Source organism: Pteropus medius, unplaced genomic scaffold (assembly GCF_902729225.1).
Source record: "Pteropus medius unplaced genomic scaffold, Ma_sr-lr_union100, whole genome shotgun sequence".
NCBI lineage: Eukaryota > Metazoa > Chordata > Mammalia > Chiroptera > Pteropodidae > Pteropus > Pteropus medius.
In genome coordinates this window covers 193652-203957 of record NW_024352789.1, presented here as the reverse complement: position 1 = coordinate 203957, position 10306 = coordinate 193652, and the positions used below count along the sequence as shown (strand labels likewise).

The 10306-nt window shown below is 67.3% G+C and overlaps 3 protein-coding genes across 7 annotated transcripts in view; 1 reads left to right on the top strand and 2 right to left on the bottom strand.

Annotated features, from left to right (window-relative positions):
* The first annotated feature begins 117 nt into the window (after window positions 1-117).
* Window positions 118-2091, top strand: BGLAP (bone gamma-carboxyglutamate protein). The gene is made up of 4 exons (XM_039849798.1): window positions 118-1343; window positions 1482-1520; window positions 1710-1779; window positions 1864-2091. Exons 1-4 carry the CDS (start codon window positions 1280-1282, stop codon window positions 1991-1993), a joined length of 303 nt encoding a protein of 100 aa, XP_039705732.1. The 5' UTR covers window positions 118-1279; the 3' UTR covers window positions 1994-2091.
* A 578-nt stretch (window positions 2092-2669) lies between these two features.
* PAQR6 (progestin and adipoQ receptor family member 6) lies at window positions 2670-6550 on the bottom strand. 3 transcript variants are annotated; one of them, XM_039849793.1, is made up of 8 exons: window positions 6300-6550; window positions 5193-5268; window positions 4659-4786; window positions 4357-4562; window positions 4081-4207; window positions 3659-3755; window positions 3337-3487; window positions 2670-2999 (listed from the first exon to the last, which is right to left on the bottom strand). In XM_039849793.1, exons 2-8 carry the CDS (start codon window positions 5241-5243, stop codon window positions 2725-2727), a joined length of 1035 nt encoding a protein of 344 aa, XP_039705727.1. In that variant the 5' UTR covers window positions 5244-5268; window positions 6300-6550; the 3' UTR covers window positions 2670-2724. The 3 variants fall into 3 exon arrangements, with proteins under 3 accessions (XP_039705727.1, XP_039705726.1, XP_039705725.1); XM_039849792.1 differs by having other exon boundaries at window positions 3337-3755; XM_039849791.1 differs by lacking the exon at window positions 6300-6550 and having other exon boundaries at window positions 3337-3755; window positions 5193-5540.
* Window positions 6551-7090: 540 nt separating this feature from the next.
* The window catches only part of SMG5 (SMG5 nonsense mediated mRNA decay factor), a 21618-nt gene continuing 18402 nt past the window's right edge, over window positions 7091-10306 (bottom strand). For all 3 annotated transcript variants that reach the window (XM_039849785.1, XM_039849786.1, XM_039849787.1), the window contains exons 19-23: window positions 9949-10108; window positions 9496-9586; window positions 8757-8831; window positions 8433-8571; window positions 7091-8305 (exon numbers count right to left, since the gene is read on the bottom strand). In XM_039849785.1, the coding sequence (XP_039705719.1) occupies window positions 8222-8305; window positions 8433-8571; window positions 8757-8831; window positions 9496-9586; window positions 9949-10108 (549 nt within the window). In that variant the 3' untranslated portion in view covers window positions 7091-8221. The remainder of the gene's footprint in view (window positions 8306-8432; window positions 8572-8756; window positions 8832-9495; window positions 9587-9948; window positions 10109-10306) is intronic.

Genomic DNA, 10306 nt, shown 5'->3' with positions numbered 1-10306 from the left:
CCACGGCCCCTCTTGGCCCTGGGAGCCTCCGGGCTCCAGTGGTTGGTGCAGGGCACTGGGCCTTGACAGAACCAGGACCCCTGGGTGCCCTGAGGCCAGGACAAGCTCCCAGGGCCTGTCATTGTGTCCAGCCCAGGCCACCCTTCGGCTGGACCGCTTAGTTCTGAGGAAGGCTTCATGGTGGGCCTTGGGGCTCACACGGGCCGGGGGCCTCTGCTTCCTCGTGCCCCCTCCCCTCAGTCGGGCATCAGGAGGGGGACGTGGCTTGGGCACAGCTTCTCCCTCACTCTGGAGAGTGACTTGGTCACCTCTGTCCTAAAGCCCTGGGCCCACCCAGGAGACGTCAGGAGGCCCCTGCTTGCCACCCCCACCCCTAAACTGAGCCCATGGCCCTTCTCTCCCGCTGGAGCTGCGGCACCCAGACACCCAGGGGCCCCTCAGCGCCCTGCCAAGCCCTGGAGTGGGGAGCAGTCACCCGCCCTCCCCCAGGCTCAGCTGAGGGACAGGGTTTTCAGGCTGGACGTCCTGTCCCTGTGAGGGCGGCTCCCTAGGGTCGTCCCCACTGTGGGGCAGCAAGGGCAGGAAAGACAGGGCTCAGGAGCCCCCGGATGCTCTCCACGTCCCTGCCCTCGGAGACCCTGTGAGGGGACGGGGCCAGGGTCCCCACCGCACTGACCGGTGGCCTGCCCCAGACCATGGTCTTTATCCCTGGCCCAGCCCCACCTCTGTTGGCGCTGGACTCCCTGCCCCTTCTGTCCTGACGCACGGGCCTGACCAGGGTCGGGCCGCGCCTGCCCGGCCGCCACTGCCGTCTGGCGGGGTGAACGAGGGCATGGCCGGCCCCGCCTCCGGGGTTTGGCTCCTGCCCACAGCTGACAGCAGGAGTCGCCGCCTGTCTGCGCTCTCTGACTCCCTGTGGACCCCTGTGGACCCCTGGGCCCCTTTCTCTTGGCCCTCACACCCGTCCTGGCTGTCCAGCCACAGCTCAAACTGAGGCTGGGGCAGGGGCTCCAAGGGAGAGTGAGTAGGGGCTGGGGGACACCCAGAGGTGGCTGTGTACGATGGCCGCTTACCCTCCTCCTCCGCCACGCCCAGGGGCCTTTCCAGGCTGCTGTGGCTCCAACCACAACATCCTTTGGGGTTTGGCCTGCAGAGCCAGGGCGGATGACCCCCAAATAGCCCTGGCAGACGCCCCCGGCTCCCGGGGCGCAGCCCGGAGTATAAACGGGGCTGCAGGCTGGTGGAGGCCGAGTCCAAGCAAGCAGCAGCCGCTGACACCATGAGGTTCCCCGTGCTCCTCGCCCTCCTGGCCCTGGCCGCACTCTGCCTCGCCGAGCAGGCTGGTGAGTGTGTCCCCACTGCGCCCGGCCAGTGAGGAGGGGAGCTGCAAGGGGAAGGTGCCTTGGCCCTGCCCCTCCTGCAGGGGGCGATGGGGAGGCCTGGGGCTGAGCAGGGCTGGACCAGGCTCCTTCCCTTTGCAGACGCAAAGCCCAGCGGAGCAGAGTCCAGCAGAGGAACAGGTAGGAGGCAGGCCCGGCGGGGGCTGTGCCCCATCACCTGTGGTGCTGCCCACCCGCAGCACCCCCACCTGGTCCCCTCAGCCCCATCGGCTTCCTGCCACCTCCTGCCAGGCTTTCAGGAAGCCAGCCTGCTCCCTTCCGTGTCCCCCTAACTCACAGCCACCTGAGCCCTGGCCCTCTGTCCCGCAGCCTTCGTGTCCAGGCAGGAGGGCAGCGAGGTGGCGAAGCGGCTGCGGCGCTACCTGGATCCCGGGCTGGGGTGAGGCGGGCGCCGGGCGGGTGGACGGGGCACCCGCGGGCATTCTGCCGGGAGGCTGACTGACACCCCTGTGCGGACCCTCAGAGCCCCAGGCCCCTACCCAGACCCCCTGGAGCCGAAGCGGGAGGTGTGCGAGCTCAACCCTGACTGTGACGAGCTGGCGGACCACATCGGCTTCCAGGAGGCCTACCGGCGCTTCTACGGCACGGCCTAGGGCCCACCCGCTGCCTGCAGGACCCGCCACCCCGGCCCTGCCCCGCAGGCGCGGGGTCCCCTTCTCCCAGCTGCCCTAGAATAAACTCCAGAAGAAGACCTGGTGGGCTCTGCTTCCTTGTCCGTCATCTGCTTGGCGGGGAGGGGCCGCAGTGCCAAGTGGGTTTTACCTTTTTCAGTCCCAGAAAGTGCTTTGCAAAGCCGGCTGGTTTTTATTTGTGCTTGCCTCGTTCCAGAAGCAGGGGAAGTGGCTTTATAAAGTCTAACCGGGGCCCCATCGAACCCAGCACTACCCCCCATCCTCAACCCACTGCACCTACAGTGACACGCTCAGACAGACCTCAACCCCAAATGCCCGGGCCCCTCGAGCATGTGGCTGTGACCGGGACAGACTGGTCACTACGGCAGAGCGGTGGGGGGCGGTGGGCCCTCTGGGCTGGTTAACAGGCACTCGGGGTCAGCGGGTTAGTCGTGTTAGTTCTTCCCTGGGCTGAGCAGAGGCCGCCAGCAGCAGACCTGGCCCTGGACAGCGCCTCCCCGTGGACGCACACCCCCACTCAGACCCTCAGCACTTCCCCAGCCCCTTCGACGGCACCGTCACTCACCCCACCCCCATGCCAGCTCCTCTCCCCTCCTCTGCAGTCTCCTCAGTCACTCCAGGTCCCCGCCCCTCCCCCCGACCTTTTCCCGTCGAGGCTCTGTCTTCCTCCAGGGCAGGCCCAGGGGTGGGCCTCACTGCCGTTTGGCCTTTGTACCCCCCTCCAGCGGGCCACCCTGCAGCAAGGGACATGTGCTGGGGGCCCGACCTAGGGAAGCCGTGAAAGCAGCAATGATGACCAGGTTCCCGGCCACCGCCAAACCCAGCGTGGCCGCCATGCCTGCCAGGCCCAGGGGGGGCTCTTGCGTGGCCAGCCAGGCCTGGCGGGACCCCATGTCAGCCAGCACCGCCTCCAGCTGGAAGTGGGTGCCCAGCACCGCGCAGACGTGGAAGAGCTGGTGGCTGTGACCTGTGGGGAGGGAGGGCGGGCAGTCACGGCACACACCCCGTTCCAAGCGCTGCGACCCCCGTGACCCACAGCACGTGGCCCCATCCCGTGGGCCTGCTACCCTGTCCGCCCTAAAATCAGGAATAAGAAAAGCTGGTCTCCAGAATTACAGAAGCGGTACATGCGCTGATACACATAACACACAGCCCCCAGCAAACACGCTGCTACCTGAGAAGTGGGGGGTGGGCCTGGTCCCCAAGGACCCCCCAGTGACGCTGTCCCCTGGCCGTGACACCCCACTGCTCGGGAAGTCACCTCCCCTTGCCCACTCCCAGGAGGGCGGGGCCTGCGCTCTCACCGATGTAGTCGAAGCGTCCAGGTGCCAGCCGCTCGGGCAGGCGGGAGGCGAAGAGGGAGCCAGTGAGCAGCGCGCACAGCAGGTGGTAGCCGTGGCTGGGGCTCAGCGCCTCCCGCCCACAGCTGCGGCCCCCGGCCCAGCACAGCCCCAGCTGGGGAAGTTTGAGAAGCAGGGCTGAGCGGGCGGGGTTTGGGAGGAAACCCGCGGCGCCTGCGATCCGGTGAGGATGGGGACGCAGCGGGCAGGGTGCTGGGCTGGAGGGGCAGCGGGGCTGAGGGCAGGCACTGGGGCGTCGGGCAGGGAAGCGGGGCCGGCGCCTCACCCGGTAGAAGAGCGGGAGGTTGTCGAACAGGAAAGGGTAAGCGAAGGCGCCGGTGCGGAGGGCCTTGCTCAGCCCAGGGCTCTCCAGCTCCGGGAATCTGGAGGCCGGGCCGGGTGGGGGAGGCTGGTCACCACTCGGTGCTCGGGTGGGGGTCAGAGGAGGGCAGAGGGCCAGGATGGATGTCAGTGGAGCTTAGTGGCTTTAAAGTGGCACAGGACCCCTTCGTGAACGACCACACGTGTGAAATGGGGATGAAGACACCTGCCCTTTAGGTGGCCGGGAGACAGCGCAGGTCTGCTGCGCCCAGGAACCCGCCCTCTCGCTCCTAATGTTAAGGGCGCCCAGGCGTAGGCCTCCCAGCGCCCCCAGGGGCCGTGCGTTTGCCCCACCGCCTTCCCCTCCACCGCCGGCCGAGAACGCACCGGGAGTAGCAGGAGAGGCCGGTGCACAGGAAGGAATTGAGCACGGCGGCGGGCACAAAGAGCTGATGCAGGCGGCCGTGCAGCCAGGAGGCCGGCATGGAGTAGGCGGCATAGGGGAAGGCGCAGCCTGGGGAGCGTGCGGCGCGGGGCGGGAGCTGAGGACCCCGGGCGCACTCCGGCGCCGCCTCGGCCCCCGCCGCCGGCCCTCGCCCCCCGCCGCCCGCCCCCGCGCCCCGGCGCCGCCGCCGCCGCCGCCGCCGCCGCCCGCAGGCTCACCCAGGCTGTAGAGGCTGAGTGCGCCGTAGTCCAGGAAGTAGCAGATGTGCCGCGCGCGGGGCGACATGGAGCTGAAGGTGTGCGCGCAGCACGACGCGAAAGGGTAGAGGCAGGCGGGCAGCAGGAAGACGAGCAGCGGCCAGCGGTAGGGCTCCGCCCGGAACCCCGGGCCCCCGGCCAGCGCCAGCAGGCGCCACAGGAAGTACCTGCGGCGGTGGCGGCACCTGCTCAGGCTGCCGCGCGACCCCACAGCAGCCCGTCTGAGTACCCCGAGCGCAAGGCCGCTGGGACAGACCCCTCACCAGGTGGGCAGGAAGTGAGTCCAGATGTTGACTGTCTCGTTGGTCATCTGGAAGGAGCTGAGGACACAGTCCAAGGCCGAGCTGGTGGGGCAGCGGTAGCCAGACATAATGCCGTCTTCCCAGAACACCTGCGTTGGGGGCCGGGGTGGGGGGGTGGAGGGAGAAGGGGCTCACTGGGCCAGACCCCTTCTCCACCAGAGAATGGGCTGGAGGTCACAGTGGCCCCAAGACCAAACTCAGCCCGACCTCCATCTTAGTCAGGTTCCAATCCCCTGAGAGCTGATGAGAAACAGAAGAGCCAGTGGTAGAAGCCAAGAAGGGTTGGGGCTGTGGGCTGGCACCCACGGGGCGCCCTGGGCAGGGGACTCTGAAGGGAGCATTCTAGCCTAGGGAGCAGGCCACAAGCCTGTGCCTTGGGGAACAGGAGTGGGAGGGGTAAGAGTTAGCCTGCAGGAGGGGACATCCTGTTGCTAGAAGAACCTCAGTCCCAGCCAGTCCCCTGGGGAGTAGGGGTAGCGGGGTGCAGCCCCTCACCCGGGGAACCTGGTGGATTCGAAGCAGCTGGGGCAGCTTGAGACTGAGCATGGTGGCGGGGCACCTCCACGTTGACCTAGAGACAGAGGCGGGGCTCAGGTATCTGTTCCCATCCACCTTCCCTTAGGGGTGCATGCACGTGTGTGGGTGGTAGCTGGGCACCAAGCCGCTTCCTCAGGCCAGGGAAGGCTGGCCCAGCTTCCTGATCCCTCCCCATCTTAGCCTGGGGGCTTTTGGTCCCTCCACTGGGGGGGGCTCAGTCTCCTCCCCAGGGGAAGGCTGCCTCAGGAACCGCAAGCCCTGGGTCCAGGCCCTGCCCCCCATTCTGTCTCAGGAGAAGCCTGGCTCACCCCCCACCCCACCCACCCCCCCGGTCAACCTGGAGGGCTCGAGCCCACCCACCAGCCAGGGAAAGCCTTGGGCCCAGGGCGGGGCTGAGCACAGGAAAGGCAGGCGAGGGAGGGTTCTCAGAGAGGCCAGATGCCCGCGGGTGGGGCCGTGAATCGGGGATGCCTGGCTCTTCGAGGGCTACACACCCCTCCTGAGCCCCACACCACTCAGCCCAGACCTGTGTGCTGCCCCGCCTGCTGCTCGGGCAGCCTCTCCAGGCACATTCCTTGGCACAAGTGGAGGGGCTGGGCTGGCCGGCCGGCGGGTAGAGGCCCAGGAGGAGGGATAGTGGGACGCTCACCCCCTCCTCAGCTCCCTGGGCCAAAATTTTCCCGCAGCTCCACAGACGGCCCTGCCCGTTCCTGCTGCCAGCTCCTCCGGGCCTCACCCCACCAGTACCCCCAGCCTCTGCTCCTGTCATTCAACACTTTGGGGGCCTCTCTGCCCGAGCTGGGTGCTGGGGACCCAGCTGGGCACAAGACAGACGTCCCTAGTCCTTCCATTGGCTGAGCCTTGAAATAGATAAAAGCTCGAAAGGTACCCCTGCCCCTGCGAGGAGGCGTCCCGGGGAGGGGCAGAGGCAGCCGCTGGCTGGGCTCTAGCCGCCCTCGGGGTCCCTTCCTCCAGCACGGGGCTGCGGTCTCTGGAAGTGTGCGGCTAGAGCAGGCCCCCCCAGCCCGCCAGGATGGGTGGCAGAGCCCAGGGGGGCTTCCTTACCCAGCACGCGGCTGGCGCTCCCAAGCCGGTGGGTCAGCAGGCCGGGTGCCCCTGCCCGCCAGGCCGGCAGCGGGAGAGCAGGGTGGCGGCTGGCGGGCCAGGCCTGGGCGGGGAGTGGGAGACAAAGGGAACAATCGCAGCCTTGTTCAGCCTCCAGGGAGCAGCCAGGGGCGCCCGGCCCCATCAGCAGGCAGCTCACTGCCGGCCTCCTGCACGGCCAGCCCCAGGCCGACCCCAGCCCGCGGCCATCAGACTGGCCGTAGCCGGGCCACTGCCAGGACTTGGCCGGCATGGCACACGCTCCCCCAGGCCTCACTGCACCACTGGTCCGGTTCTCCCAGGGGAGGGGGCCCTTCGGCTGGGCAGCAAATTCCAACCCTGGCCTTGGACTTGAGACCACCTCACTGTGCTTCGCTGTGGTCGTGTCTTTAGCACGTGTTGGTCCAGCCATGAGGGATTTGCCAAGTCCTTCACTCCCCAGGTACTGGAGGTGCCAGTCCTTGCAGAGGACAGGGGCTGAGGACTCAGGCTGGCCTCAAGGCTCACCCCCGCCTCCCTCTCGAAGCGCTCTGCTTCAGAGGACCCAGCTGGAGACTGCACGGCAGCCCCAGGCTGCACTGCACCCTCAGGACAATGCAGACTCCAGCTCAACCCAGGGCCAGTGAACTTGATTATGTTGTCACAAAACTGCCAGCTCGCTCCAATGGGTCCACCTCAAACCTTTCCAGAACGCCGTTTCAGAGCCCCGCACCCCCACTCCAAGACCCACAGAAAGGCACCAGGAGACAGAGCGGGCTTCGGGGGTCTTTATTAAGTGATGCTTTAGTCTTAGTCTCTGCCAGGCACTGGGAGTGGGGGTGGCACCCCCAGGTCGTCCCAGATGTGCTACCTTGAAGAGGCAGGAAGCCTGCTCTCCTGAGCACAGCCTAGGAAGCTGGGCTCGCTGGGGTGGGGGCCCCAGAGCTGACGCCCCACCCCACCCCAGCTGAGGCACCGCCCTTCATTTCCCCAGCTCTCCCGGTCACCTCTGCTCCGAAAGCCCGCCCGCCAGCTCAGCCCCACCAGCTCCAGCCCCCCACAAACTCGGAAGCCCAGCGGGACACAGGCCCCCAACGGGCAGCGCCAAGGGGCCTCTGCTTCCCCTGACTGGAGGGAGCTGGCCTCGGCCTGCACCCGCATCCGCTCTCACCGGCACCCTACTGCCCTGGCACAGCAGCCAGGGACACGAGCGCAGCTGCTGTGGGGCTGGTGGGCCCGGGGGCCTCCAAGGGCGTGCGGACTGCCCGCAGCGCCCTGGACGCTGGGCAGAAACAGAAGCAGGGGTGGGCAGCTGGTGCGTGCCCGTGGCGGGTAGGTGTGAGCCCAGGCTGCTCTCGGCGTGGCCAGCCCCAGGCCCCTCTTCTTTAAAGAGTCCCCGAGGCTCCAACGCTGCCCAGCCCCCACAGAGGGAGACCAGAGGGTGAGTGGCCCTTGAGGAGCATGGTCTGCAGAGAACCCCCTGAGACCTGGTGTCGCCCACTCTCCCCAGGGCTGGAGGGCGCCCCCTCCTGGCCCCAACCTCTGCATGCTGGGTGAGGAAGGAGGGCCCCACTGTCCCTCCCTCTCAGAGGTCCAGGAACTACTCCAATGAAATGCAGACGCCACGCCTGTCGCCGTCCCTGGGGACAGCAGAGCTGACCAGGGCCCACGGGCCTCTCCTGCCCCAAGCGCTTTCCTCGCTTCCCTGACGCTGTATGGCAGCAGGGGACCAGCCCTCCCAGCCCCTCCGGGTCCCCCCAGCCTGCGTCAGCCAGGCTTCCTTCCTGAGTGCGTGCGTGCGTGCGTGCGTCTGCGTGAGGTGGGGTGACGACGGGGCGGTCCTGGCTGCCAGGGAGGGCACGAGAGATCTGGAGTCAGCCCCACTGCAGGGCCCGGGGGCAGCGTCAGCCAATCTCCTTCCACTGCTTGTAGAAGTCCAGGACATTCTGGACGTCCACGCCGGCGTGGGCAGCGGCCTGCAGAGCGCCCTGTGGAACAGGGCCAGACAAAGGGAGGAGGACGCTGACCATGCGACATGTCGGTGGGGGCTGGGGAAGCAGGGACGTCTGAGGGTGCCACCTCCCATCCAGTCCCCTCCTGTCGCCCGAGACCCACCTGCATTGGGCCCGAGAGCGCACTGGGGTTGTCCAGTGGAAAGCCTGTGACGATGGTCACCATGCCGCTCGGGTCCTCCTCCCCAGCCCCCTGGGCCAGGGTCAGCTGTTTACAGCTGTCCAGGATCTTATAGAGGGTCCTGGTGGGAGAGAGGACACAGCGTGGACACGAGACCTTCCAGGGCACCGGGGAGGCTGGGGACGGGGAAGGCAGCAGGGGCAGGCTGGCACCGGCAAGAGGACACGGAGCCCAAGCCCCTCGGGCCCAGGCTGGCTTTGCCGCCTGTTCCAGAATTCTGAGGCCCGGGGCAGGGCTGGCCCTTACCAGGCATCCGTGTCCTGCCTCTTCAGCTTGTGCCGCTCGAAGCTCTTTCCCACCTCTTTCTGGCAGCGAATGTACCTGCAAAGGACACACGAGCGGGGGTGGGGCAGAGGAGAGCGCCTCGCACACAGCCACACAAAGCAGCGCAAAGCCTACAGTCGTGGCGGGTTCCAGGGGAGCCTTGCCTCGCCCAGCTCGCTCTCCCTCCTCCAGGAAGGAGGGTGAGGAGAGCAGCAGCAGATGCTCTTTGGGTCAGGTTTCTGGAGGCAAGGCCCAACCGAGCGGCTGTCAGTGCCCTGGCCGGGTGCGGGCAGACAGGGGTGGGGGTGTCAGCCAGCAGGAGGCCAGAGGAAGGGCCTGGGGTCGAGCACCTGCACGTCTGCTCACTGTGGCTTCCCCCGGAGGCAGGAGCCCCGCCCTGGCAACCCCAAAGGAGAAGCTCCCAGAGGCCCGCAGTGTGGAGCCGGGGGGCCGCGCCCTCCCCCTGCTGACCCCGCTTCCCGTTTGCCCCCACAGCTAGTGGACAGGGCAGTGCTCCCACAGGGCTCCCTGCTCCTCCCATCACCTGCTTTTGGCCCCTGAGACCCGGACTTCTGTCCCCGGCCTCCCTCCCTGGGCAGTGAGCAAACTGTGAGTGGGGCTGCGAGTGTGCGTCACGCTCCCCCAGCCCCCACCGACTTGTCCCACGGTCAGCTGGGAGATGGACACGGGCTCAGCACAGGCCCCACGGGTCTGCACCCACCTGTTTCCTTTCTTAAACTCTGCCTCCAGGTATCGGATCCCATCCCGGGCCCCTGGGTGCTCTTTCTTCAGCAGATCCAGGCCATCGATCACTGGTGGGCAAGGTGGGGGTGGGGAAGGACAAGGCAGGTGAGCCGGCCCGCTGTCTTGTGGGGCTCTGCACACACTGCAGAAGGGGACCAGGCCCACAAGGTCCCCAGAGACCCTTCAGAGTGCGACCTCTGGCAGCCACGAACCTGGCCACTTCCTGAGCACTTTCCCCAACCGGCTCGGGAGTCGAGGTTTAACAGGGGTCATTGTGCCCATTTCACAGGTGACGCGACAGGTTCAGAGAAGCAGCAGGACTTGACTGAGGCCGCTGTGTGTGAACTGGGCCCCGAATAAGGGTGTCTTGATACCAAGCCCACAGTCTCTCTCAGCCTCACTCTGGCCCCCACCTCCCCATTATGCTCACCTGTCCTTGGAATGATGACAATGAAGCGGCCGCTGGTGGCCAGCTGGCGGATGATGGGTAGGTGGTGGCAGAGGGCCTGGGTGTCAGGGACGAGGTAGGGAGACATCGCCGACTGGGCCTTGGGCTGCTGTAGGCTCCCTTCTAGCTGAGACACCTCGAGCTGGTGGGAAGGCAGGGTGGGCGGGTGAGCGCTGCTCACGGGGCTCCTCCCGCTGCTAAGGGCACAGGGACCCTCCCCCAGTGGCCTTGGAGAAGTAGACAGAACGAGGATTAAGGGGGAGAGAGAGAAGACGCGGCGAAGGCACCGAGAAGGCACCAGGGCTCCGTGGACAGGTCCGTGGACGGCCCCGGGAGGACA